General features: G+C 54.1%; 1 protein-coding gene across 1 annotated transcript in view; it reads right to left on the reverse strand.

Annotated features, from left to right (window-relative positions):
* NCOR2 (nuclear receptor corepressor 2) overlaps window positions 1-27,653 on the reverse strand; it is a 267,801-nt gene that overhangs the window by 172,343 nt on the left and 67,805 nt on the right. The window contains 3 exon segments of the mRNA XM_043990128.1: window positions 5,766-5,851; window positions 5,854-5,878; window positions 13,095-13,274. Of these exon segments, the coding sequence (XP_043846063.1) occupies window positions 5,766-5,851; window positions 5,854-5,878; window positions 13,095-13,274 (291 nt within the window).

Below are 27,653 nucleotides of genomic sequence, written 5' to 3' on the forward strand. Positions count from 1 at the left end.
CAGGGTCCTGGAAAGGAGCCCCTGGACTCACCCCCATGCCAGAGGGTGCATGGCCCACAGAAGGCAGAGACCCCTGTTCTTGAGGGTCCTCAGCCCTGGTGTTGCTGTGCCTTCTCCGTGAGGGTCAGGCCCAATTTCTCCTATCTCTGTCTTGGCTGTACAGTTGTCTGCCTGCCCTCTCCCCAGGAAACTGTGAGCAACTTGCCCTTTTTATCCCCAGGGTTGCAGCCAGTGACAGGAGGACACCACAGGCGATTAATAAATGCTTAATGCCCGACTGGCCGGCAGAAGCAAGCGGCTGCCCTCCCCCAACACTTGGCACATAGAGTTCAGCAGCGGCAGATTATATGGCATCCACCCCTGACAGCTCACCACTACCCTCAGTGAGGCTCCTCAGAGACACCAGCTGAAAAAACACCACGGCCTGTCCTTGCCCCTGTCCCCATCCATCCCCCCAAAGAGGAGCCATTTCTTAGGGCTTATTAAGAGACCTGTGTCTCCTCCCCTGAGAAAAGAAGGGGATGGAGTAGGGAGAGGCTCGCTGAGGCCCCTCGCCAGCCCCCAATCTCGGGCCTATCTCCAGTCCGGAGCCCAGGCACAGAACATGCCCTAAGTGAGGGGAGAGGGTCCTAGCCAGCGCCCAGGCCAGCGACTCTGGACAAGGCTAAGAAGGCCACTTTTAGGCTTCTGCTTCTATAAAATGCGGATAACCCCCAGGGTGGCCACCAAAGAAGGTGACACTGTGAAGCACTCTGCAAACCTTCCCACACCATGTAAAAGTCAGCTGTTACTGTTATGGTTATTAACAACACCAAGAGGTGCTGAGAATCAGCAAGGGAGGTGACGGAGGCTGGTGAGACCAAGGGAAGGTCTGTGGAGGCCACATCTCTGTTAGAGATTGGGAGGAGGGGAGACTGCTAGCCCAGAAGTAGCGCCAGAGGAGATGAACGACGCAAAGGGAACAACCACCTGAATCTTGCCCTCACTTGGGGAGCCCCAAACACGGGATCCTCCTGTAGGTGGAGCCTCCACAGCCGAGGCTTGGACGACAAGAAGGTTGCCCCCTGCCCAGGGGCGGCCCTTTGTTAGGGGACCAGGGCCTAGAGAGGATGACAAGGACTTGGCTCTGAGATGAAGGGTGGGGGGAGAAGGAGCTCCCCCAATGGCCTCCACTGTGTCTCAGTAAAATGCAAGGAAAGAGCTTCCAGTGATGGGGCGGGGTGGGGGAAGGGGAGTGTGGGAGACTTTAGGAGGAAAGAGAAGGTCACAGGGAGGGACTTCAGGGACCATGACAACCAACCCATCCATTTCACAGACAAGGAAACTGAGGCGGGCAGAGGCAGGGGGTAGGGGTCACGCTACCAGGCTGTCTCGGGGAGGACAGGAAATCACTACGCGAGGAATGAACAGGCTCCCGGCCCAGTGAGGGTCAGGGTACGGCGGGCTTATATCACTTTATGATGCCCCCGGTAGTGAGACCCTTATAGAGAAGTGGGGGAGGTGACACCATGAGTCACCTCTGGCAGAAGCTTGGGAGGGCTAGGAGGGAGGGCCAAGGAGCTCAGGGCAAAGGGCAGAACAGGACAGCTTCCGGGTCAAGCCTGGGGAGGGGTGCAGCAAAATGGGCTCAGAGCCTGGAGAAAGTCCATAGGAAAAGAGGGCTAAAGGTCTCTCGATGAGGTAGGGAGAAAATGGGGGAAAGGACAAGCTGAAAAGTGACTGGGGCACATCAGGAAGACCTTCCTAAGCATTAGCGTCGTCCGGTACTGTACAACGATCGGCTGTGGGCAATGCCAAAGGACCCACCATGAGAGCTGCTGTCTGACTGTGCACCTCCTGAGAAAGAGCCATGGAGTCTGAAGGCAGATCGAAGCCGACTGTTTTCACTTTCTATATTTTTATGGGTTTTTTTGGTCAGAGTCTTCTTTCATAACATGACGAATATGAAAATACATTTGGCATGGCTGCGTATGCAGAACCTCTGCTGAACTGCTTACTCTCTCAGGGAGGGAGGGGGAGGGGAAGAATCAGGAACTCAGAATTTTAAAAAATGAATGTTAAAATTTGTTTTTACATGTGACTGGGAAAAAATAAGATGTTGTTAAGAATAAAGAGCCGGTGCTGACAGAACTGAAGAAGGTGCGGGGCGGGGCGGGGGGGGGGGGCAGCCTGGCTCAGTGAGCAGAGCTGCACAGCAAGGCTCCCCCCCCCCCAAGAGGCTTGGGGGCAGATTTCAGGGCATCACGAATGGAGATGGGAAAGACAATCACATCTTCATCTGACCATCCCTGGCTGCCTTCGTAATCCTCTGTATTGCATGGGCTACATTTAAGGAGATGATTTTAAGAAGAGTCCTGGTGCTTCCCCAGACTGCTCACAGGCTCCATGTCTCAAAACATTTAGATTAAAGCCCCTACTTCAGAGGGAATTCTAGGTGCAGCCCTGGAAGGGACCCCTAGCCTAGTCCTCCCATTTCACAGATGGGAAAAGTGGGCCTGGAGAGGTTACAAGACACCCAAGGCACCAAAGGTGAGGACCCCCTCCCCAGAGTCTATAGAATCCAAAGTCCAGGCTCTCTGCCTGTCACGCCCCTCCCTCCCTGCTCTGAAATCCTGTGGTCCTGTGATCTGATGACCTCTGAGGTCTTGGAAATTCCATGACCGATTGGCAGAAGGGGCCAGCAAGTCACTCGGGGGAAAGGTGGGAGGCTCCTATCTTTGTCCTTGCCCACTCAAGCCCAGAGCAGGAGAGGAAGGCTGGCTCTCCCCACTCCCTGCTGTGGGGCCCCATCAGATGCCCCACTCCCCGCCCCCACTTCTTTTTTTAGTTGATTCTTTAAAAAGAAGAAGAAAGAGCTCAGGGCAGAGATGAGGAAACTTGGGGCTATTTTGAGAAAGCAGATCTGAGATGAGAGGGCGGGCGGGCGGTCCTCTGGAGTCCTTCCAGCCATTCCCCAAGTTCCTGGGGCCCTGGACAGCTGCTTCTGTGGCCTGGGGGCCTCAGGGGCCTATGAGGGCTGGGGCTTCCTTGCCAGCTCAGCCAGGGACAGGCCCAGGGAGCCCCCAACACTCAGCAGAGGACCATGGGGAGCCCACCCCCACGACCCTCCCTGGTGCATGGGGAGAAGCTGGTGTGATCCTGGGCGGGGGGGGGGGGGGGTCAGGATGCCCAAAGCCGCTCAGGAGCCACCACGAGGGCACGGAGAAAAGGACACAACCCAGCGGCCCTGGAAGGGGCAGGAATAGTCTCAATCCCAGCCCTCTCAGCATCCCCCGCCATGGCCCGATTACAATGGGGAAGGGGGAGAGCCCCCAAAGGGAGCCCCCACTTTTCCCAGACATCCACTAGATGGTGCTGTAACCCCAAGGATCATGAAGGCAGGCACTCCCACCCCACCCGGCCCCTCCTCAGTCCCCATTTCCCAGGGACCAGAGAGAAGTGAGGCGCTCAGAGGAGGGAGGTAAACAGATCTCTAAGCTCTACAGCCACCACCACCCATCTACCCACACCCCCTTCCCTTCCTTCTAAGCCCCAGTAAAACTCACCGGGGACAAGGAGACCACTATTACCGATACTGAGAACAGAGTACTGGGCCTGGAATCAGGAAGACCCGAGTTCCAATCCTGCCTCAGACACTTTCTGACTGTGTGACCCTGGGCAAGTCAGATCACCTCTGCCTGCCACAGTTTCCTCGTTGTGAGGATCAAATCAGCTAATATTTGTAAAAAGTGCTTAACACTGTGGCTGACATATAGTAGGTGCTATATAAATGCTTATTCCTTTCCCTTCAGTTCCCTCAACCAATCAGCAAACATTTATGAAGTGACAACTGTGTGCTAGGCCCTGGAGAGACAATGATGACACGAAGTGGATAAGGTACTGAACTTGAATTCAAGAAGATCCGAGTTCAAATCCTGCCTCAGCCATCTGCCAGGCAAAGTCACTGAGCCCCTTTTCCCTCGGCTTCTTCATATGTAAGATGGGAATGGCCCCTATCCCACACAGTTATCATAAGGATCGAATGCAGTCACATGGAAACTGCTTTCTGAGCCTCAGAATGCTGTCTGAATGTCGCCAGCAACCCATTATTCATGTGAGGGGTCAGATCTGCACAAGGACAAGGGAGCGGGAGGAAGATGACCCAAGCCCAGTTCCTTCTGGCAGCAGCCAAAAACCACAGGGTGTGGGGATTCCCATGACTTCCCAACAGAAATAATCGAGCTAAGAGTTCATTTCCGAGTTCTAGGCCACTCTCAGCCAGGCTGAGAACACGGCTTGCCCCTCCAGCAGAGCAGGAACACAGAGGGAGTCCCCAGGACGCCAGGGCCAGAGGGGAAGGGGCATCTCCCAGGAAGCTGCAGAGGCCACACTGCTGACCGCGGGATGGAGCCGAGGCTGCCCCGAGAGGCCCACGTGGACCGACAACCAGCCAGGCTTGTTTATTTAGCACCTGCTGTGTGTGTGCCAAGCTCGGGGTTGGGGTAGGCACAAAACGCCAAGGCTGAACCATCCCTGCCAAGGAAGCAGGCCATTCCTTGCCCCCTGCTCCCGCCTCTAGGCTCCCCTTCTGCCGCCATTGCTGACCACCCTCCCCTCCTCTGGGCGGATCACTTCCAAATCTGCCCCCAAATCCCAAGCCTGGTGTCAACCTCCTGGCCCTGAAGGCCCTGCCCCCCAACTCTGAAGGTGGGCAGCCACTCCCTGACTCACACTTTCGCCCCCTGCCCCCACCTCTGTCCAAGCCGCTGACTTCCCAGTTCCTTAATCTATTGAGGCCTGTGCCCTCTGCTCCCCTATTCCATCTTAGCTACAGAGAGCGATGTTCAGTGGCCATGGAACACAGCCTTCAACCCAGAGGCGACGGTGCACGTGGCAGCACACGCCCCCTCCCCCCAAGGACCAACCAACCAGCCGAGAGAAAGCCAGGGGACCGACGCAAACAAAAGGCTGAGTTTCAATATCATGACCGGGACCTATGGGAAATTCACAAACTCTCACAGCTGGAAGGGACTCAGGCTGTTGATTTGCATTTTCTCCATTCTGCAGACACTTAGATGTGTCCTTGTGATCTCGACCACTGGAAGAGAAATTCTTTGTGAACCAGGAGTGTTTCTTCACCCAGCAATAAGTCAACAAGCATTGATTAAGCACCTACTGTGTCAGACACTGCACTAAACACAGGAGATACAAAAAGAGATCATACAGTCCAACGCAGGAGAGAACACGAACATGAGCCTGCACAAACAAGATGAGAGAGGGCAGATGGAAGGCAAGCCCAAAGGTAGGCCCCTGATTTAAAATGACAAAGTAACCCATCCGTATTTGTTCCTAGAAGCCAGTATCCCGATGGAGCCGAGACACTAACACCAGCTCACGTTTTACATAAGAGTCTATGGTTCTCCACTGGCTCCCCCAGTGAAGGAGGAGTTGGGATGAGTCTCCTGCAGGAAGGGGGATGGGATGGGGCATGAAGGACGCCTGAGAGACCAGGAGGGGAAAGGGATAAGGAAGAACGTCCCAGGCCTGGGAGGACAGCCAGGAAGGAAGCAGTGTTCAGCAGGGCAGAGACCGCCCACAGCCTCCCAGGGGGCCGAGGCAGCACCTCCCAGCCAGGCCTCCTGGGCTCGGGATTTCATGAGATGAGAGGAAAGGTGGCAGCGTCGGGAAATGCCCTCGCCACACTCACTGATGGATCGGTCTCTGACCCCCATCCACGGCCCAGCCGGCCAAGAAGTTCCTCGCCAAGGGTCCCACGGCTCACTTACCCGATTCTCATCATAGATGATCTGCACCAGGCTGCGGGTGTTTGGACTCAATTGCGGAGGGGACACCGGCTTCTCGGGTTCTGGGGCTTGGCGGCTTCCTCCTCCAGCTGTTGCTACAGGGAAAGAGGGAGAAGCAGACACTGAGCATCTGACTCCAGGGCGAGCAAGCGAGCGAGCGAGCGAGCAAGCGAGGAGAGAGAGAGAGAGAGAGAGAAGAGAGAGATGAGGAGAGAGAAGAGAGAGAGAGAGAGAGAGATATGCCCCTCTTCCTCCTCCCTGCCACCCCCTCCGCTGGGGATGAGGAAGTGAGGCCGCTAACCATTTCCTATGAGTCATCAGGGGGCGCAGATGGGAGATAAGTCCAGGGACTGACCACAGGCCTGATTGGGGTTGATGTCACCCCAGCAGCTGTCTGTGTACACCAGGACCCTGGGAACAGTGAAGGCATGTCCAAGGGGAGGGCGCGCCTGCCCCCCTGGGAGTCGGGAAAGGTTTTTAAATTACTGTTAGTAATCAAAGCCCTCCAAGTGCTCTGTGTGACCCAAGACAATTCTGCAGGACTTAGGATAACAAGGTCTCATACTTCCAGAGAACAGGCAGAGGCTGAACACAGATCCCAGCGGGCTTGTTACTTTCTTTTTCGGGGGGGGGGGGGGGGGGGCTGGCGCGTGTTTTCTCTTGCGCTGTGGCTAATATGGAAACACACTTTGCATGACTCCACATGTATCATCTAAATTAAATTGCTCGCCTTCCCAAGGAGGGAAGGACAGAGAATCTGGGGCTCAGAGGTATTAAAAATGGATGTTAAACAATTTTTACATGGAATTGAGAAAAAATAAAATAAGATTTTAAGAACTGTTTTGCATCTATCCTTCCCCTTTAATCTTGTAGCCACCCCGGGGATATGGCAGAGCAGATGTTACTCTTTTCGTTTTACAGAGGAGGAAACTGAGCCACGGGTGCGGGGCTGCTCGGGACCAGGGGCCCAAAGGCCTGACCCAGCACTCTCTCAGTTGGTTAATACGGATCTATCAATAGCTCATGACAGACCAGGCACCATGAGGACCCAAAGGTCTTGCAAGACCATCTCCCACTTCCTCACCTTTGCACAGGCTGTGCCCCCATCCCCACCATGACCAGGGTGCTCCCTCCTCACTTCCTCCACCTTGCAGAATCCCCACTTTTTTTTTTTTTTGGCGAGGCACTTGGGGTTAAGTGACTTGCCCAGGGTCACAAAGCTAGTAAGTGTCAAGTGTCTGAGGTCAAATTTGAACTCAGGTCCTCCTGAATCCAGGGTTGGGGCTCTATCCACTGCGCCACCTAGCTGCCCCAGAATCCCCACTTTCTTCAAAGAACCGCTCTGGTGTCACCTCATGCATGCAGTCCTTCCGGATTCCCACCCAATCATGAGGAAGACAGAGTTCCAATCCATCCTTAGACGCGTCCCTAGCCGTTGTGACCCTGGCCAAGTCACTTCGCCTCTCTCCTAGCCTCAGTTTCCTCACCTGCCCAATGGGGATAAGAATAGCACCTACCCCCCAGGGTTGTTGTTAGGATCCATATGCCATTTAGGAGGGCTTTGCAAACTGCCAAGCACCAGACAGCTAACGCTGACTAGCGTTAGTGCTTTTCTCTCACCAGAATGACTGCGTTTATTTTTGCCATCTGTAAGCTTTCGATTTTACAGGGGAGGTAGGGGGAGGCATTGGCCAGGGCACGGCAAGCAGCCGCCGGCACCAGGCCCCCCCCAGCCTCTCAGCGGGGCAGGCCTCCATCCCTGCCCTCCATCCACAGGCTGAGCCTCTCTCTCAGGCACTTAGCACATCCCCCAGAAAACTCAAGCGTCCTTGAGGGCAGGGGGCACAGCCTGCTCTTCCCTGGACCTGTGGCAGCTCGGGACAGCAGCCCACTCAGTCAGTACCAGTCGGCTGCACGTGACAGGGAAGGATGCCAAGTGGACAGAAATAACAGCAGAATCCCGGACCTGGAGACCGTTTCAAGGTCATCTGGGCCAGCCCCCGGACTCTGGGCTCCCAAGAGCCCCATCCTCAGTTGGCCTGCTCATCCTACGAGGTCGGGGGCTCCTTCTGGGGTCTGAAGCAGTTCTCTCTGGCTGGACAAGCCCCCACGGGCTTTTCAGCCTCTCAACACCAGCTCCCCCAATGCTCGATCTCTCTCCTCAAATCCCCGGCCATGAAGCCAGGAAGCCAAGTACCATCCCAGAAGCCCTGCCATCACATAAGGGCCCTCAGGGAATGGGCTTGTTACCATCCTAATTAATGATGCCAGAGGGCGTGGGGGCCAAGCAGGAAATGAAGGCTTGCTTGTAGGAGGGAGCTCATTACAGGCAACCTATGAAGAGCCTCCGAATGGGACTCTAATTAAAACTTTATGCTGCCCCGAATTAGCAGATCCCTTTCCCAGCTCTCCACAGTGGAATAATTTGCAATTAATAATCGGGGTGATTGCAGTGGCTACAGCCACTCCCGGAAATGATCTGCCTGATCAGAGCAGCTCTGACTCCAAGAAGACTTCTGGGGGGGGGGGTGGAGGGGAGGGGATAATGTGGAGAGGAAAAGCAGGGCCTGGGAAGTGGGGGGGGGGTCCCTTTCTTTTGTCCAGAAGCAGCTCTATCTTGCTGGCTAAATGCCATCCCTACCTCTAGCTGCGTGAGGCATGCCAGGTGGCCAAAAGTCAGGAAACCCCCAGGGTGAATCCCACCTCAGACACGTCCCCTCTGTCTACCTCAGTTCCCTCATCTGTAAAATGGGGCAGACAATGGCACCTACTTCCAGGGCTGAGGTGAGGGACAGACGGCCCATGGGCATCCTGGAATCCCTCCCACCTTTGTTCAGGCTCTGAGCCTCCTTCTCTCTCCGGCCCATTCGTCCAGGGGGTGTTCAAAGCACATCAAAGAATTCTAAAAGGATGTTCTGAGATGTGAAAGAGACAAGGACAAGGACTGGACATGTGGCTTCACCGGCACGAGGAACACCCAGGTGAGAATATTCCCTTTGCCCATGCAGGTCAGCCCCTAGAGCAATGAGGACTGGCCCAGCCCTGCTGATTTCTTGGCCCGGAGGCATCCCTGCCCACAAGGAGTTGACATTCTACTGCCCAGGGATACAAAGATCACCGAATGCCACATGCATTCCAGAGTGAGGGACCTTAGGAGAGGTGGGGTGGGAGGCCAGGGATCTGCCTGGAAGAAGGAAGCTAAGGATTCAAAGGGTCAGGGGTGAGGAAGAAGACTTCAGGCCTAAGGCACACTGACGGGGAAGGGAAAGCGTCTACTGGGCCATCCCATGGAGCCAGAGCTGAGGGCAGCAGGGACCAAGCAAGATGACAGAGGATGACCACGATATGTTTAAGGCCCTTCAGGGACCAAAAAGCAATAGAGAGCAAACCAGGATCCCTTTTATATAAATTAAGCTGGTCTTTGATCTTTTTAGGAAAACGCCCAATAGGCGGCGCTGCTGGACCAACAGTGAGCTGACCTGAAAATCCAGGTTTGAGTTCAGATTCCACCATGCCCGAGATGTGCAGCGGGGCTGACGGTTGCCCCAAAATGGAACAGCTCAATAGGAGAAAGGGCGCTCTGGCCAAAATGCTCATTATTTAGAAAAGAGACTAGGTCGGTTTGTTTTGGTTTGGGGTTTTTGTGGGGATTTGGGGGGGGGGGGAGATGAGAGAAAGAAAGAGAGAGAAAGAGAGAGAGAGAGAGAGAGAGAGAGAGAGAGAGAGAGAGAGAGTGAGTGTGAGAGTGTGAGTGTGTGTGTGTGTGTGTGTGTGTGTGTGTGTGTGTGTGTGTGTGTGTGTGTGTCTGGAGGAGGGAATTCTTGGTTCAGTTCCCAGAAATTCATGTGCTCCAATTGTCCTTCCTTACCACAGGAGTACGGGGGAAGGGGAGGGGACCATAGCTGAAGGAGAGACTGCTCACAAGAACAGCAAACAGCCCTGAATGAAAAGGGGAAACAGCTGCCCAAGTGGGGTTGTGACAAGCCCCGAGCTCTGCAGGACCCCTCCCCACAGAGCCTTGGCAGGGCAGCCAATCCCGGTGGGAGTGTCCCTGGCCATTCTGGAAGCTCAGAGGCCTCATGGAGAGCTTAGTCCCAGCCTGGCCTGCAAATGTATTTAATGACCCACGGGGGCCTCCCAGGGACAGAGGAGGGGAGGGGGGGAGGGGGCACTGGGGCCTGACACAATGGCTCTTGTGTTCCTCAGGGAGGCTCAGGCAGAGGAGTGTTTCCTATTTGTGATTTTCCCTCTTGGAGCATTTTTCCCCTTCTCCTTTTTAAGAGCTGGTGGGACCCGGATGGACAGAATGTTCTCAGCCCGAGCCCCCAGCTCGGTTCCTGCGTGTGTGAGTGCACATGCATTTCCAGCCCTCCGTGGAGCTCTGTCAAAGAGCGAGAAACCAGCTGTGTGGCTTGAGGCCTCTGCTGTGTCCCTACCCTTGTCCTCCTGTGTCCTTTGAAGTCTGGTGAGGGGGGCAGGGGGGCAGAGGCCAGAAAGAGGGGGGGGGGGAGGCGACCGGACAGCCGCTGAGGTCCCAGGAGGCTCTAGATCTCATGACTTGCTACCCCAGGCACAACTTCCCTGGACCTGCCTCAGTTTCCCCATCTGTAAACCAAGGGGGGTTGGGCTGGCTCTTGTGAGTGGCATGATCCGGCATCTCACCACCACTGATGAAAACAGACCTCTGGGTTCCCTTCCTTATTAGCAACTCTACTTGTTCCAGACATTCCCCATGTGCCCTCAGGTGCCAACCTTCAGAACCGGTGGGGGAGGACATGGCAGGGAGAGGAGCCAGCCCCAGATCCACGACTTATTCCATGCAGGGCCTTGAACAAGCTGCCCCCTTCCTCAGGCCTCAGTTTCCTGCTCTGTAAGAAGGGGCTGGCCTGGCTGGTGTCCAAGGTCCCCCCCAGCATCCTCGCTTCTGAGGACCTTGCCTCCCAGCCCACATTTGAAGGTCTCTCTCAGATCTGAGGCTCGAGGTTCTACTGACATTCTCAGTGTTAGGGGTCCCCAGAGTCCTGGCATTTCATGGTTCTGTGAAACATCAACCTTCTCTCCCAGAGGGCAATTGTGCTGACGGAGGAGCTCACAGCAGGGCTGACCCGCAGGATGGGCATAGCCCATCCTCTCTCCGTCCCCGACACTCCAGGCATCTAGTGCCTTTCTGCCTAAAACACAGTCTCCTCATCTGTGAAATGGGCCTCCTTTGTCACTTACAGAGGAGTGAAAAGTCATGATTTAGAAAGCAGCCAAGAGCTAAGAGAAATGGGGGGGGGGGCGCGGAGAAGGGAAGGGGAGGCCAAAGGAAGAGGAGAAAGGGAGGGGAGAGGGGGAAGAGCAAGGCAGGCAAAGGGACCCCAAGAAAGAAGGAGAGGAAGGGGACAGGGAGAAGGGCGAGGAGCCGGAATATATGGGGGGGTGTGGTGCCCAAAGCCCACCCCAAACCGGAGATGCTGGGAAGTGGTCCCTCCCCCCAGAGCGGCCCCTCGTGACTGTCTCGCTCCCACACTGACAGTCGGTGCCTGACAACAAGGCTTTAATTACACGAAAGGCTGAGCTGGCAGGTGTGATTTACCTTCCTGGGAGTGGGCCGTCTGAGCCGGGAATGCGGAGGAGGCCCATGTCAAGCAGATGGAGGAGATGCCACGGGTGGGTGTGGGGAGCCTGCTGGAGCTGGGCAGGGAGGGGGCTGCCACCTGGGGTCTGGGCACAACCTTGCCCCCTCCTATAAAATGACTCCCAGATGGTCTCAGGGTCCCTTCTAGCTCTAAATATGTGACTAGGAACACTGCTGTGCCTCAGTCTCCTCATATGTAAAATGAGGTTGAGCTAAATCAGGGGTCTCTAAGTGGTTAAATCAAATACACTGCTATTAAAAATGCTGAGAACGGGGGCGGCTAGGTGGCACAGTGGATAGAGCATCGGCCCTGGAGTCGGGAGTACCTGAGTTCAAATCCGGCCTCAGACACTTGACACTTACTAGCTGTGTGACCCTGGGCAAGTCACTTAACCCCAATTGCCTCACTAAAAAAAAAAACAAAAAAAAACAAAAACAAAAAAAATGCTGAGAACGCACCCCAAATATCTGCTGCTTTGTAAATTATGTACCCATACTCATCTTTAAGTGAAAAAGGAGGCAGGCCCCTCAAAGAACGGGCAGGGAAGCACGGGCCGAGAAAGGAGGCCAGGCCGGTTCTGTGACAGAGGGAGGGGTCACAGGAAGCCCCTCCAGATTTGGGGAGGGGGCAGGGAGTGCAGGAGGCTGACTCTGGGTGCTCTCACAGACCCCAAACAACATTCAGCTTCTCCCCCAGCCAGGGAGCCTCGTCCCTTTCCCCCAGGTCCCTGGAGGGGAGTGCCAGGAGACTTCTGTGCTGGGGCCTGAGGGTTGGGGGCCCAAGGAGGGCCTGTCTCTGCCTGCCTCCCTCCTCGGGTGCCTGGGCAGACCAGATGTTCTGTCACATCGCCCAGGACTCTGCACATGACCTGGCAGACACAGCTGGTCCATAAATCTCCCCCTTCCCCCACCGCCTAAACTCCTTTGATACCTCAGTGGAAACAAAGGCAGCCAAAAGCAGGTGTCTGGGATTAATTAAACGGTCAAGTAGAAAACCATTCAGCTCTCTGGCAAAGAGGAGCCTGGGGGCCTCCAGCACGGAGGACACAGGTCAGTTGTTCTGCAGGCCCAGGGGCCTAGGTCCTGCTTTCCTGCCCCACAGCCTCACAGCCTCACGCTGGCTGGGCTCAGCATTCAGGGCCTCCTGCTGCTCTGCCTGCTTCAAGAACAGGAATGTTGGCTTGTGGGGGGAGCTCGCTAAGGGTACATGCAGACCCCATGTTCTTGTTCCTGTTCTCTATCCCACTTTTATGTCTCATGGCTGTTCCCATGTTACTGAACATATAGAACCAGGAACAACACCACCACCAATGTCAGAGCTGGGAGAGGCCTTAGAACAAGGGATGTCAGGATTGAGATGGGCCTTAGAAAAGGGGATGTCAGAGGGAGGAGGTGCCTTAGAACCCAGAACTTTGACCATCCAGGCCCACCCCTTCATTTTGCAGAAGAGGAATCTGAGGCCCAGAGAGAGTAACAATCTTGCCTATAGTCTCATAGCAAATCCATAGGCAAAAGCTGGCCTAGAACACAAGTCTCTGAGCTGGAAACAAAGCACTCTAGAACACCATTGCTGGAAAGGAACACTGAGTGTGTGGAAGCCCTAGTCCCTCTTCCCTAGAGCCTAGGAAGGGGAGCCCCCCCAGGCCCTGAGATCCAGCCCATCCCACTAGGCTCGTGGGGAGTCCCATTACCTGCTTCTTCTTTAACTTGGAGATCTGCTGCTCCACCATGGTGATCTCACGGTCCACACGGTCCATGTTCTGGATCAGCTCCTCCTTGGACAGCCGGGGCGGTAAGAGGTCCAGCTCAGATTCAGGGTGGGCGGGGCTCACTGGTGACACGGGCTCCAGCTTGCCAGTGAGGCCTCGGTCCTGCCAGGGAGCAAGAAGAAGCAAGGAGGTCACCCCAGGCCAGTCTGCTGCCCACTCCAGCTTCTGATCGCTGACCTAGCACTCAAAGGGAGCTCAGAACCCACTCAGACCAACCCCCCCCCATTTATAGTGGAGGAAACAGAGGCCAAGAGAAAGAATCTGAACCCAAGGCTTATAATTGCTGAGGTCAGTGCACATCCCACTCTGGGGGCACTGTAGGAGGGTGCTCCCCCACTACTCAGGGTGGCCAGGCCCACTCTGGGAGGGCGGCCTCTCAAACCCCATGACCCTGACCTGGTCACCCATGACGGCAGCGGGCTCCTAAGCCCCACCCAGAGAGCTACCTTCCGAGGGAGGAGAGAGGATGCCGGGTGCTTCCAGGCCCTGCTCTATTGGCAATAATGAGGATACCCTCACACTTCAAAGTTCTGTGGTTTAATAGTCGCACACTATGCCAATAAGCATCTATTAAGCACTTACTATTTGCCCGGCACAGGGAAAAGAAATAAGAAAGAGCCTCTGCCCTCCAGGAGCTTATATCTGAATGGGGGGAGACAGGAAAAGGGAGTGAAGGGACAAGGGGGAGGGGGCCAGGAGGGGCACAGAATGGCACCTGGAGAGGGTGAGGAGATGGGCATTTGCCTCACCAAAACACCTCACACACACACACACACACACACACACACACACACACACATACGCCCGTCAGCCAGTGTAAGTACACACACACACAGTCAATTTAAGTACACACACACACACCCTGTCAGCCAGTCAGTGTAAGTACACACACATGCACACACACACCATCAGTCAATATAAGTATGCACACACATACACACACCCCTCTATCAGCCAGTCAGTGTAAGTGCACACACATACACTTACCATCAGTCAATGTAAGTCCATACACACACCCTTCTGTCAGCCAGTGTAAGTACACATGCACACACACACACATACCCCCACACACACCATCAGTCAATGTAAGTCCATACACACACCCCTCTGTCAGCCAGTGTAAGTATACACACACATGCACACACCCTGTCAATGTAATGTAAGTACACACACCCTGTCAGCCAGTCAATGTAAGTACACATACATGCACACACACACCCTGTCAGTCAATGTAAGTATGAACACATGTACACACACTCCTCTGTCAGCCAGTCAGTGTAAGTACACACATATGTGCATACACACACACACACACACTGTCAGCCAGTGTAAGTATACACACATACACACACATACACACACACACACACACACACACACCCTGTCAGTCAATGTAAGTATGGACACACGTTCACACACCCCTCTGTCAGCCAGTCAGTGTAAGTACACACATATGTGCATACACACACACACACACTGTCAGCCAGTGTAAGTATACACACATACACACACACACACACACACACACACACACACACACACACACACTGTCAGTCAATGTAAGTATGGACACACGTTCACACACCCCTCTGTCAGCCAGTCAGTGTAAGTACACACACACACACACCCTGTCAGCCAGTCAAAGTCAAGTAAGGACTAGTTTTCCCCATTTCACAGAGGAGTCAACAGAGGTCCCGAGCCTTACGCAGAGTGGTCGACCCAGAGTCCCACAGGTAGAGAAAGCCTCTGCTAGGAGACAGTACTTGAACTGAGCCTTGCAGAGAGCTTAGGATCCCAAGCTGTGGAGATGAGAAAGGGAAGCGTTCCAGGCATGAGGCTTTGCCTGGAGATGAGGGGGGAGATGAATCCCCTCCCCTGCTTCTTCTCCCTTCTCCACAAGGATTCACACCTGACTGACCCTCCACCCCCCACCCTCCAGAAGACCCAAGTCAAACTTTCTAAGTGTGCTGGCTCTGGGTGGGAGGGGGTGTGGCAAGGTGATGAAACTTCCTCAAAGTCACCGAGGGAGTAAATGGCAAAGACAGATATGGGTCCAAGTCACAGAACCATGGGATTGGAGGCCCAGAGGTGGGAGGGAGCTTCTTTCTCAGTCTGCTAGTTCGGCCCCATTTTACAAATGAGGAAACCGAGTCTCAGAGACATGAGAGGCTTGAGAAAAACCACCAAGGTGGCGAGTGGCAGAGCCTCGATTCAGCTTCAGGCACAGGATGGGGAAGGGACCTCGGAGGTTACCTAGTCCAAGTTCCTTGATTTACCGAGGAGGAAACTGAGGCCTAGAGAGGTTGAGTGACTTGTCTAAGGGAACCCACTGAGAAGAGGCAGACTCAGGACGCCTTCCTAGACCATTCCAGCCCCCAATTCACCCCCTTTCAATCTCAGTGCTTGGCACAGAGGCTGGCTCAGCTGGCATTCAAGAAGTGCTTACCAACTGAATCACGTACCATAGACAATCCCACTGTGTATGGAGGGATACCACAGCACAAAGAGGGTGCGAGCCAGAGGCTGGAGAAGGCCCTGTCCACACAGGGAGGGTGGCCCCTGAGCAGGGGAGACACAGTGCCAGGCATGAGGCCTGGGGACACAGAGGTCATCTAGGCTGTGGTCCTCTTTCCTGGTCTCCTGACTCCCAGCCCCAGGCTCCTGTCATTGGACCGCCAGGAGGCACAGGGAGGCCTGCCCCGGTCTCTTGGGGGGCAGCCGGCCTGCAGGGGAAGAGAACACCTCCAGGGAGCCCGAGCCCCGGCTCTGAGCCAGGGGCAGCTGCTCCTCTCAGGGCTGAGGGAGCTTCACACCAACCCCCAGGCTGTCCTCTACAGCAGTTGGCCAGGGGAGGACAGAAGGTTGGCACTCTTTTCCCCGACCAACTGGCGTTCCCAGAATCTTTCAAGAGCCCCAGCCTGGCTGTGGACGACATCCTGTGACTCACTCCCTCCTTCTCTCCCTTCCTCCCCTGGTCTCTGGACCCTGGCCAGGCGAGCTCGGGGGCTTCCCGCCAACGACAGGTGGGCATCCCCTTCCCCCAGCCCCCAGCCCCCAGCCCCATCAGCCTGGAAGGCAAAAGCCATCCATGACCCCAGTGAGGATCTGGGCACGATTTCCTGAGCAGATGCTGACATGGTGAGCGGCTCACTTGCGGGCGAGCTGTGTTGGCACTAACCCCAGGGTGGCAAGCACCAGAGAGGTTTCTGGGATGAATGGGAAATCCCTGCCAACTCCCGTCTGCCACTTGGTTATCATCCACAGAGCATTGCTGGGTCCCCTCCCTGCCTGGTCAAGCACACCGTACCAACCTCCTGACCCCTATTCTCCCTTGCCGAGTGTAGATTTTAGTTTATGCCTCCTTGGCCTCCTTCTACCTATCTGGGGAATGGGACCAACACAGCACAAGAGTGAGGCACACATGGGGCAAGTGGGGATATCTGGAAATCCTTAAAATGAAATCTAGAGCAACCAAATCATGTCTGGGAGGAAAAAATGGGTCAGATGAACAGAGTGAGGGAGGAAGGGTTTGAAACAGGAAGAATGAAGAGATAACAGTGCAAGTGCCTGGGCAAATAGTGGGAGAATGTGCTAAGAAAGTGCTTAGACCCTGGGCCCAGGGAGGAAGAGAAGAGAGCCCTGGGAGTGGCATGCTTGGGGCCAAGAACTTTTTCCGGAGGGACAGGAAACGAGGTCACAAGGGCAGAGCCCAGAGAACAAAGAACAGGGAGTTAGGTGTTTGAGCTTGCTCCAGGTCTTGGGAAGAGAAAGCAGGGGGCGGGAGGGAGATGACACAGTCTCGGTCCTCGAAGACCTCATAACCTAGTGGGAAAGGAGCAAAACAAGTCAAGAGTCATCCAAGGCTGTTTACAAGGGAAAACTGGTGTGTATGATTGGGGAAGAAAAGGGAGGAAGGGGGCAGCATCGCCCAGGCTTTCCTCCCTAAAGACAAGGGAAAGAGGAATTCGGGGCAGGTGCTCAGTCCATTCACAGAAAGGGAACAAAACCCATGCCCATGAATTGGGTAATGGCTAAATAAATCATGGAATTGAAAAAAAAAAAAACAAAACCAAAAAAATAAATCATGGAATTAGAAAAGAAGATCGCTGTGTCATATGAAATACCAATTATGACGAATTCAGAAAAGCAGGAGGTTTATATGAACTGATGCAAAGCAGAGTCAGTAAAGCCAAGAAAATAAAACTCGTCCACAAACCTGTCTACCCGATCTACACATGGTGACAACACCAAAGTAAACAGAAAAAAAGATGTAATTTAGCATCATGACAAGGAGAGTCAAGAAATTATATTTCCCTGCCTTCTTTGCAGACAAGGGGGACACAGTTTTTGTGTTTGCTGGTTTTGCTAAACTGCCGTTTGGAAGTGAAGCAATTTAAAAATAAAAAAAGGTTTCGAAAATAAGATTATTTTTTTTTAATGAAGATGACACAAAGTGGCTGAAACATCCTTTGTTTCGGGGAGCTGACAGAATAATAAAAGACAAGCGGGGCACACTCCCAGGAGCTATGTCAGGGATGATGGCTATAGGATCCACCCACGGGTCTCATCTAGGAGAAGAGAAGCTCAGAGTTCAGAGCTGACCAGCTGCTGGCTGTTATGGGCCCAGAGTACCCCAGAAGTTCTCTGGGGCACATCAAAGAATCTTCTCCTTGAGAAACTAAATAAGAGGACAGATTCTCCTAGAGAGATAAGCAGAACCAGTTCAGACCGAGCTAGTTTTGGGACCCCCACCCTTCATTCTAGTCTCCCTCAACCCTGAAGAGATAAGATTAGGTGTGTCTGCTTCCTTTGCATCCTCGGGAGTGGGCTTGAGAGATCTGCAGCCACCCCTTACCCAACTCCTCCAGCCACCACCAGTGGGGGATGGTCCTCCCTCACTAAAGGAACGTTCCACAGTCAGATGGTCACCCCCAGCAGTCCTCTATAAAAGTACCTGCCAGTCTCCTGCTCGAGGAGACTGGTACCTCAGAGCCACACTCTGTGCCATGCCTGTCTCCCCATGAGAAGTCCAAGGATTTCTTTCATGGTTTCCCTTCCCTTGCCCCTAAATAAACTACTACCTTATTCTAACTGCTTTTGTGTGTAAGAGGATGTAATTCTTTAAAGAGGAATTCCTAAGGACCCCAAACCCTATCTAAACCCTCTACCCCATTCTCCCCATGACACGGCGATGAGGGAAAGAAAGAGCTGTTGGATCTGGGGCAAGAGAACGTGGGTTTCAATGGAGCTTCCTCATCTGTAAAATGAAGGTGACTGGAAGGATGGATCTTCCAGGTCCCATCCCAGGCCCCCTGCTGTGCAAGAAGGAATTCAAACCCAAGTCTGACCAAGTTTAGAATTCTGTCTACCGGGCTGCCTCCTTACACCATGGAGGGTGTCATGTCCCACCCCCATTTCCATGTCCTCCCCCCAGAGTATCCTGTATTACAGTGGCGGACACCCCAGGAACTTGGGATGGCTGGCCGAGCGAAAGGCATCAGACGATGGCATCTGCCCCTTCGAGGAGGATTCTCCAGGGGCAGGGGGTTGGGGGAGTGTCTCTGGGCCCAAGCTAGTTGTCTAACAACACTGAGATGGTTTACTTTCTAGTACTGAATCGCCACAGACTGACCCTCAATAAACCTGCCCTTGGCAGGGTCCTCAATAATTCTGAGAGTATAAAAGGATGCTGAGCCCAGAGGGTTAAGAACTCTGCTCCAAACCAAAGCCCAGAAACCATCAGAAATGGCCTCTCTCCTCCACAGTCCCTTCCGCTCTCCTCCAGCCCCTTTTAGAAAACTAAGGTCAGGACCACAAACGTCTCCCACCAAGTTGAAACCCCCAAATCCCCGGCTTAAGGGACATTGAGGCTTTGGTGCCTTAGGGAGGTCGAAGGAGAAGAAGGCTTTACGACTGGGGAGAGGCCATCCCCTGACCCCACAGAGCCAGCAGGGCCAAAGAGCCCTAACTCACACCATGCCCACTGACCGGGATCCAGTGTTCATCGGGACTGCCCCTGACCGACTCAGGACAGAGCATCGCTTCAGAGCTGGACAGAACCTAAAACAAATAAAGCCCCTTTCTGAGAAAGGCCCTGAGGCTTCTGCCTTGTCCTTGTCCCTCACTCTGCCTGGCCACTGCCTGGGCCAGGTCAAGGCAGGGTCAGAAGGGCAGGATCCAATGAGAACGCTGGAGGTCCAAGCTCCTGGCCTTCTCTCCTCACCGCCAACAAATCTTAGGTGTCATCCCTAGCAAGCTGCAGACCACCGTGCGATAGTTCAGAGAGCCTTGCAAATAAGTGAGACAAACAACCAGCCCATGACAAAGTTTCTAGCCAGAAACAGCATGACTAGACTCTCTCTCCCAGACTCCCCAAAAAGGAAAAGCAAGGTTCTCACAGCTACTTTATGTGACTTAGTCCACCAAAAGCTGTCTCAGCTTAGAAGTCATCTGGTCCAACCTCCTCCTCATTGTCCAGGTGAGGAGACAGACCTAATAAGGTTAAATGGCTTACCCAAAGTTGGAAAGACAGCAAAGTACCAACAGCTGAGGACTCAAACCTCAGCCCTCTAACTCTAAAAATTCAGTGGTCAGAGAACCAAATAGAGCCATAACTGGTGAGGAGACGGCTCCCCTGGCAACCCACATGTTGCAAAAAGGGGGCCCCAGAGGGAAGTGCAGTGCGGGGAGTTCATGAGAAGGAAATCCGGTCAGAAAACTCCAAGTCCAGAATCCACCAGACCACTAGTGAGGGTCTGCACTCCCTAAATAGGTAAACGGGGTCCTGCTAAGTGCTCCACTTAGACGCTGGTGCCCCAGCAGTCATCTCACTTCCCAGAGTTCCTGGGGGCCTCACTAGGTCAGCCCAGCTGTGGTCTCCTTCACCAGATGTCCCATCAGGGAGGGCCAATTAAAAAAATCCTGCAGCCCTGGCAAGCTGAGAAACCAAAAGCACATTCCTAGAACAAATTGCTGATTTTACAGCGAGATCCCCAAAGCCCTGGCTCCCCTTCCTGCTCCCACACGTCTCTTCTGTCAGCCAGCACCTTCCCCCCCACCCCCCACCCCGCCCCCGCCCTTGGCCTCTCTACCTGGCCCCTCCCAGACACTGCAGTCAGTCTGGCAGAATCGCTGAGAAGCTCAAAGGAAAAAAATGTTCCAATAGTTCCTGCTGGAAAAAAAAAAAAAAAGAGGGAGGACAGAGTAATGGGTTGGGAAAGGGCAGAGAGACAGACACACCCACTTCATTAGGAAAGAAAAATAAATGAATCATCTCGAAGCTGCTCCTTATTTTAGAATCGGGGAGAAGGGGAAAGAGACAAAAGAAGGTCTCCAAGCCCTGCCGAGCTCACAGGATCGAAGCTCTGAGAGCAGGGGGGGCCTTAGGACGGAGAATGGCAGGGAGGGAAGGAACATTTATTAAGCACCAAATATATGCCAGTAAAGTGCTAAGCACTTTACAATGATTATCTCGTCTGAGCCTTACAACCACCTGGGAAGGAGGTGAAACGGATTATCCCCATTTTACAATGGAGGAAACTGAGGCAAACAGGTGAAGTGACTTGCCCAGGGTCACACAGCTAGTGAGGGCCTTCCTTACTCCAGGCACGGGGCTCTCTATTGACCCCAAATAAGAAAGAGAAGTCACCTCCCCTGCTCCTCTGCAGAGGCCAGAGGGGATCCCCACCAATGTGGGCCACTGCCTATACATTCAGGTTGTGCTTTGATGTGCTGCTGAATGTTTTTGTCTCTTCCTTTTATACAGCTCTTTGCCCTCTGGGAAGGCTTTCTTACAGGGTAACAGAGAGGGGAGAAGAAGAGAGAAACTTAAGCCACAGAAAAACAAAAGACTTAAGAGAGGAAGACAGCAAGCCAGCCTGCCCAGGGAGGCATCGCTCCATCCCTCCCAGTCTGGGTCACATCTTCAGGGAGCAGCCCATCTCTACTGAACGTGAGGGACGTTCTATTTGGGGGCTGCCAGAAAGAAAGGCAAGACAGCCACCCCCATGAGGCCGGTGACGGCCGCCAGGAGCGGAGGCTCCCACAGCTGCCCATAAACCAGAGTCTTACCAGCTAAACCCATAAAACCAAGGTCTCCATCCCAGCCCCCCAGAACGCCAAGCACTCATCCCTTCCCGGCTGCTGGCTCTGGGTAATCCCGTAGGCCTCGGGGCAAGGCCCCCCCCCCAGAATAGCAAAGCCTCCCCGTTAACCCGCAGTCAGAGCCCAGTGAAGCGGCCCTCTGGCTTCGGGAAAGGAAAACAATTACTTCATTTCTCAAGGTGATCCTTTCCTGATAATTACTTGGCTTCGTGTGATTTGTTTTTATAAGCCGTTATCAGCTACTGTAGTTCCTGTTTATCACTGACCTTATTACTATGTGATTTGTGGGATAACGAGGGGGAGCTGGGAGCAGGGGGGGTGTGGGAGGGGTGTGGGAGCTGGGATGGCAGAGGCACAATCTAATGGGGGGCCAGACCCCAGATACCAGCTAGGGCTGGCCAAGAAAACAACCGCGAGGGGTGGGGAGCAGGAGGCAGCCCCCCCCCAAGCAGAGCTCCTTCTTGGGAGATGGGAGCCGCCCTTTACATGTGGCAGCCCCCAGAATGCCTAGCACTGAGGCTTTTAAGGGGTCGTCTCCCCAAGCCCAGCCTGGCCACCATGCTTTGGCTGGGGTGCAGAGATGAAGAATTCTCCAGAGGTCTCCAAGCCCCCCTCTGACAGGATGAGGGACCCGGAGCCCAAAGAGAGGAGAGAGGAAATGAGAGCTCTGGGACAGGATCCTCCAGGCTCACAGTGCCCCCCTCCCCCTCCCCTCAGGAGCTGGTGCCCCCTGCCCCCAAGCATTCCTTGAAGGCAAACCCTGGGCTTCCCGCTGTATGCCTGGCACAGGGTCTGGAACCCAGCAGGCAGTTAATAAATGTGTCTTGGCTTAGATTCACCTTAATGGTCATCCTGCCAATTTCAAAGTCAGAGAGGATTCGCAGGTCTGGAAAGCTCAGAGCTGGAGGCCCAGGGCGGAGCTGGGACTAAAAACCAGGGCACCCACCATGCCACACATCCACCAGACCACGACCCATCCCCAGGGGCCATGGAGCTGCTGTCCAAACAAGTCTCAGAGTGGGGAAAGGACTGACCCAAGGTCACACAGCTGGTTATCAGAAGAATCGGAAATAAAACTCAGGAGTGCCTGGTATACAGTAAGGGTTTAATTGATGCTTGTTTCCTCCCTGCCCAGGAACTCAGGGTCTTTCCACCCTCTTGTGCCCTACTTCTACCCAAAACTTTCAAGTGTGTGTGTGTGTGTGGGGGGGGAGAATGACTTGGAAAACCAGCCCTTTAAAATCAGTCCTAGGACGCTCCACAGGAAACACGGATCTGACCGCACCACCCCCTCAGTAACCTACAATGGCTCCCTATTACCTCCAAGAACAAAATAAAATACCATATTGAACGTGTCGCCTTCCTCTCTCTCAGCCTCCTCCACACATTATCACACACACACACACACACACACACACACACACACACACACACACACACACACACCCTTGAGTATAGGGCAGGTACTTGTTTGAGTCTTTCTCCTAATGTACCCAGCTAACTTACCACCACCTGTCTGGACACAAAGTGAGCACTTCATAAGTGCTTGTGGATGATTGATTGACAAGATAACTATTCAAGGATCTGAAAGAACTTCATAGTGAAGAGATGAGGCCTGTGCTGGGCTCCAGGGAGCAGAATCGGGGCAATGAGTGGAGTCTGAAAGAGACACACTGGTCCCTGATGTTGGGAAAACGTCCGGCAGCTGGAGATGTCCCCAGGAAGCAGGGAAGGCCCCCCTTGGGCAGGGGGGCGGGGGTCTTCAGGCCCAGGGGGTAACCGACACTCAAGGCCCTGGTACCCTGGTTCAGAAGCTGTGTGAGGAGGAGCAGGTATGGCCCCAGAAGGCAGAATCTGGGGCAATAGGTGCAAGTTACCCCAGAACCCCCCAACAATCAGAAGTGGGCAGCTCACCCGCCTTGTACTGGTCTTTGCCCAATTAAGCTCCTCGCACTCTGAGGGGCAGGGGCCCTTCCTCTCTGCATCTCTGTCAAGGGATTCCCAGTGAATGTCTGTGGGACTGAGATCATCTTAGCATGAGCAACACAGAGGGAAGAGCCAGGGTCAATCTCTAACGCCCTGGGAGCCCCCCCCCCTCCTAAAAGAGACTTCACAAATTAACCTTAAATCCCACGAGACCCAGAGGTTTCCCGGAGAGCCTGAATCTCAAAACCTCAGAGGTCACTGAGTCCAGGCCGAAGCAAATGAGAAGTCTCCCTACAAAGCCTCCCAGAGCAGGAAGGCCCAGACGAGACAGCCAATGAGTGGTCAGGAAGCCTAGGCTGGGAGGCCTCTGGGAAGGCTCAGGAAACCAGCAGGGGCTCTGGGATAACGGAACGGTGGGGATGTCTTTCTTCCTGGCTTGTCCCTAAAAGGAAGAAAAGGGAGCAGAAGGCGTCTCTCCACTTCCTCAAACCCAGCATCACACAAGTTCAGGGCACAGGAAAATTATCACCTGGCAGGGAACCAGCAGTCCCTGCAAAGCCACCGACATCATGTGGAAAACTGCCCCCAGCCTCCAGCCAGCACACCAGAAAGGCTCCCTCCCCAGAGCTGTCGCAGCCCAGATAATGAGCTCAGAGGCGCAGTGACTGGCTCTGCAGATCAGGAGACCACAGGCTCCCATGTGCCACAGGCAATTTGGGGAAGTCTGGGGATAATAAAGAACCCAGCACCCCAATGGGACACAGGCAAGAGAATGGGAAATGGGAGAGAGGGAAGAGGGAGAGAAGGAAAAACAAAGGACAGAGGGCGAAAAAAGGGAAGAAACTGGAAGGAGACATGGAGGGAAGACGGAGGGAGAGAGAGGGAGAGAGACAGACAGAGAGACAGAGAGCTCAAGAGAGCGCAAGCACACTCTTCTTCCCTCTGGGGAAGACCTGGACAAGGGGCTCCTTGACAGATGAGAGCCCCCAAGTGCCAACTGAGCCAGAGAAAGGTAGGAGTGGTGCTAGCTGTAAGAGGAAGCGAAGCTAATGGAGGTGATTTGAAAGTCCCCAGATGATCAAAGTGGGAGAAGCTAAGGAGGGAGGGGGAGGAGGCAGTGATGGGAAAACAGATTTCTTGTAGATGCTGGGGTTTGTTGGGGGATAAGGACTAGGAGGGGCAAAACCCTAGGTGAGGTGAGGGGGAACTGGGAATTTATGAAGCACCTCTCCTAATAATCTCATTGATTTAAAAAATATGTACACACACACACACACACACACGCCATCAAACACCCTCCTTGGGCATCACATTATCGGGAGAGGAAATGAGATTTCTAAAGCCCCAGTGGAGAGATGCCGACCAAATCCCACTTGAGATGCACTTCAATGAACAGCTTTTCAAATGGAAATGTCACTCTTTGGAAACGTTTAAATTTCATCCAGCTTTCTATGTGGGGAAAAAAAGCTGATTAGGTAAAAGAGCCAGGCTGGGGAAGGGAGGAGGTATCCAGGGCTGGGCCAAGGGGAGCCCCCTGCCTCCCACACCTCATCTCTCGCCACAGGCCCCCCTCTCCTCCCCTCCTAAGGAGGGCCCCAGACCAGGTGTTCTCCACCTCATTCTGAGCCCCTCCAGCCCTGCCCCACTCTGGGCCTTATCAGCTTCCAGGACTCAAGAGGCGGGATGAGGGGGGCAGAGGAGAGTCAGGAAGGAAAGCAAAAGTGAGCCCACCTGCTGGGGGGCGGGGTGCTCCAGGTGCGTGGCTCATTTCCAGGACATGGGATAAATGGAAAGAAAGGAGCAGATGCAGGAGACCAGACAAGGGAACAATGGGAGCAACCAGACAGGGCCTCAGTGCACACCAGAGGAGGGGGCTACCGATACACCTCTCTCCAGCCTCCAAAGCCAGAAAGGGTCCCATTCAGTCATTTGTTCATCTGTTCGAGTTCCTGTTCATTCATTCATTCATTCATTCATTCATTCATTCATTCATTCATTCATTCATTCATTCCTTTGTTCATTCCACTGGGTCTTCTCCACCTCTCTGTGCCCCCTCTTTGTGGGGAGGGTCCTGGACTGGGCTCACACTGCCATCCATCCCTGCCACCCCCGGTGCCCACGTGATCACCCTAAAGCTCAGTACCTGCAGTGGCTCCTGTCACCCGAGCACCAAACACAATGGAAGTATGGCTGCACCTGAAGTCCTTCAGCACCCGCGCCCCCCCCCCACACACACACTTTCCAGTCTCCTCACACCTTACATCTCTTCCCTCCCTGACAGTGGGTAGAGCCTGGAGTCAGGAAGACCTGAGTTCAAATCCAGCCTCAGACACTTAGCTGCGTGATCCTGGGCGAGTCACTTCACCTCTGTTGGCCTGAGTTTCGTCATCTGTCAAATGGGGATAATAAAAGCACCAGCTTCCCAGGATTGCTGCAAGGATCTAATAAGAACATCCATACAAGGGCAGACACTCAGAAATGTCTGCTGACCGACTAATTCACCATCTCAGAGTGCTGCCTGGGGATGCCAGAAGGCTGAGTGACTTGTCCAGGGGCATGCGAGCAAGCGGGTGGCCTGGCCTCCCTTCATTGGCACAGTGATAACCACACAGGCTGACCTCACCCGGAGCAGCAGCTGGGGATGGCTCGTTAATGAGCTAATGTAGATGTGGCTTGGAAAAGGACAGGCATTTTCATGTCATTGCAAGAGAATGGGGGTGGGAAACAAATTAAACTGATATCCTGGTGCACTCACCCTGACGAGGACAGGCTTCCCCTGGCTGGGGATGGAGCCCAAGGTCACCAGAGCAGGCTGAGGACACGGGAGGAGGCCCTTGATGGGACAGCAGCTGGGGCTGCCTCGCCTTAGTCCGGGGGGTTTCCCCTGTTGCTGCCTCAGTTTCCCCATCTGTACACTGACCTCATTTAGTCTGAGGGTCTGAATGGGGGGGACTTCCCAGTGGCAGAAATTTCCTTAGCAGATAAAGGTCACCAATTAGCTGGTAACCACTGACCTTCTACTAGAGTCGTGCCTGGCCACACCACCCATAAGGGGCAGAGAAAGAACTTCGACCCAGGGCCTATGGGACCCCAGGCTGACTCTCTAGATAATGGGTCGTCCATTCAGGAAATGGACCTTGGAGAGAGTGTGACACTTAATAGCTGTGTGGCCTCGGATATTTAAGGTCTCTCAGCCTCAGTTTCTTCATCTGTAAGACGCTGGACCAGAGGGCCTCTGAGCCTTCAGCTTCTGTGATCCCATGACTGATACTACCTCAATCTCTCTTAATTCTGGTGCCTTTCCTGTGTCAATTATTATCCAGCCTCAGACACTTCCTAGCTGTGTGACCCTGGGCAAGTCACTTAATCCTATTTGCCTAAAGCAAGAATAATAACATTACCTGCCTCTCAGGGTGGCTGGGGAGTCAAATGAGACACTGTCTGCAGAGTGCTTCTCCAACCTTACCACGCTGCATAAATGCTAACTAGAGGCCAAGCCCTTCATTTGACAGATGGGGAAACTGAGGCTTGGGGTAGTAAAGGCTCATGCTCAAGGAGGTCACGAGTAGAGTGATGGACGGAGGCAGGATGTGAGGTGGGTCCGAGGCCAGGCCGCCAAAGCCAGGGCTTCTCATGTCAGACCCTGCCTGGCTCTCAGAGCCAGGCCCATTTGCATCAATGTGGGGAATGGTCCCACCAGGGAAGCCCCAAAGAACCTACATGTGTCAACAGCAATTTTAAAAATCTATTTCCTTCCTAAAATTTTCCAACTTCGTCTAGAGGGGAATCGTTTCCACAGAACCCCGGCTCCCACATGATAACATAAAGTACTGGGCAGGTGGGATTCCCACCACAGAAAGGCGTTTCATGACCTGCTCTGCTGGTATGGACTCCGTAAAGAAGGGACTCCCATCCCAAAGAAGTGAGGATGGGTGGCCCGCCCAGGAAAGGCTGCCGGCCCCAACCCCAGCCCCGAAGGCTTCAAGCCGCCACAGGAATGACTGGAGTTTTCCCCTGAGTCTGAGGCAAGCCCTGGGGCACCAGGGCCCCACCGGCTTTCTCCCCAGCTCCAGGGGCCCGGGATGATGACGATGGTAATAAAACGCAAGCGCCCAAAGGCGGGCAATGGCAAGGTCCCTTCTGGGAGGACACGGTGGGCACGATGCTAGACACATGGAAAGCCGGAGAGAAAGCTGCCTGATCCCTCCTCTGGAGATAAACTGGGGAGGGGGAGGAGGGGATCACAGGCTGAGAGCGGCCGGGCATCTCAGAGGCCTCTTTTGTGTAGTCCCCTCACTTTACAGAGGCCGAGGAAATGAAGTCACTTCATACACCATGGAAGACCTGGAGCTGGGAGGGGCCTCTCAAACCCCGCTGAGTCCCAGAGAGGGAGGTTAGCTCTGGAAGGGACTCAGAGACTCTGGCCCAACCTCCTCCCCTTATGGAGGCCCT

This window comes from Dromiciops gliroides, chromosome 1 (assembly GCF_019393635.1).
Source record: "Dromiciops gliroides isolate mDroGli1 chromosome 1, mDroGli1.pri, whole genome shotgun sequence".
In the NCBI taxonomy this organism is placed as follows: domain Eukaryota; kingdom Metazoa; phylum Chordata; class Mammalia; order Microbiotheria; family Microbiotheriidae; genus Dromiciops; species Dromiciops gliroides.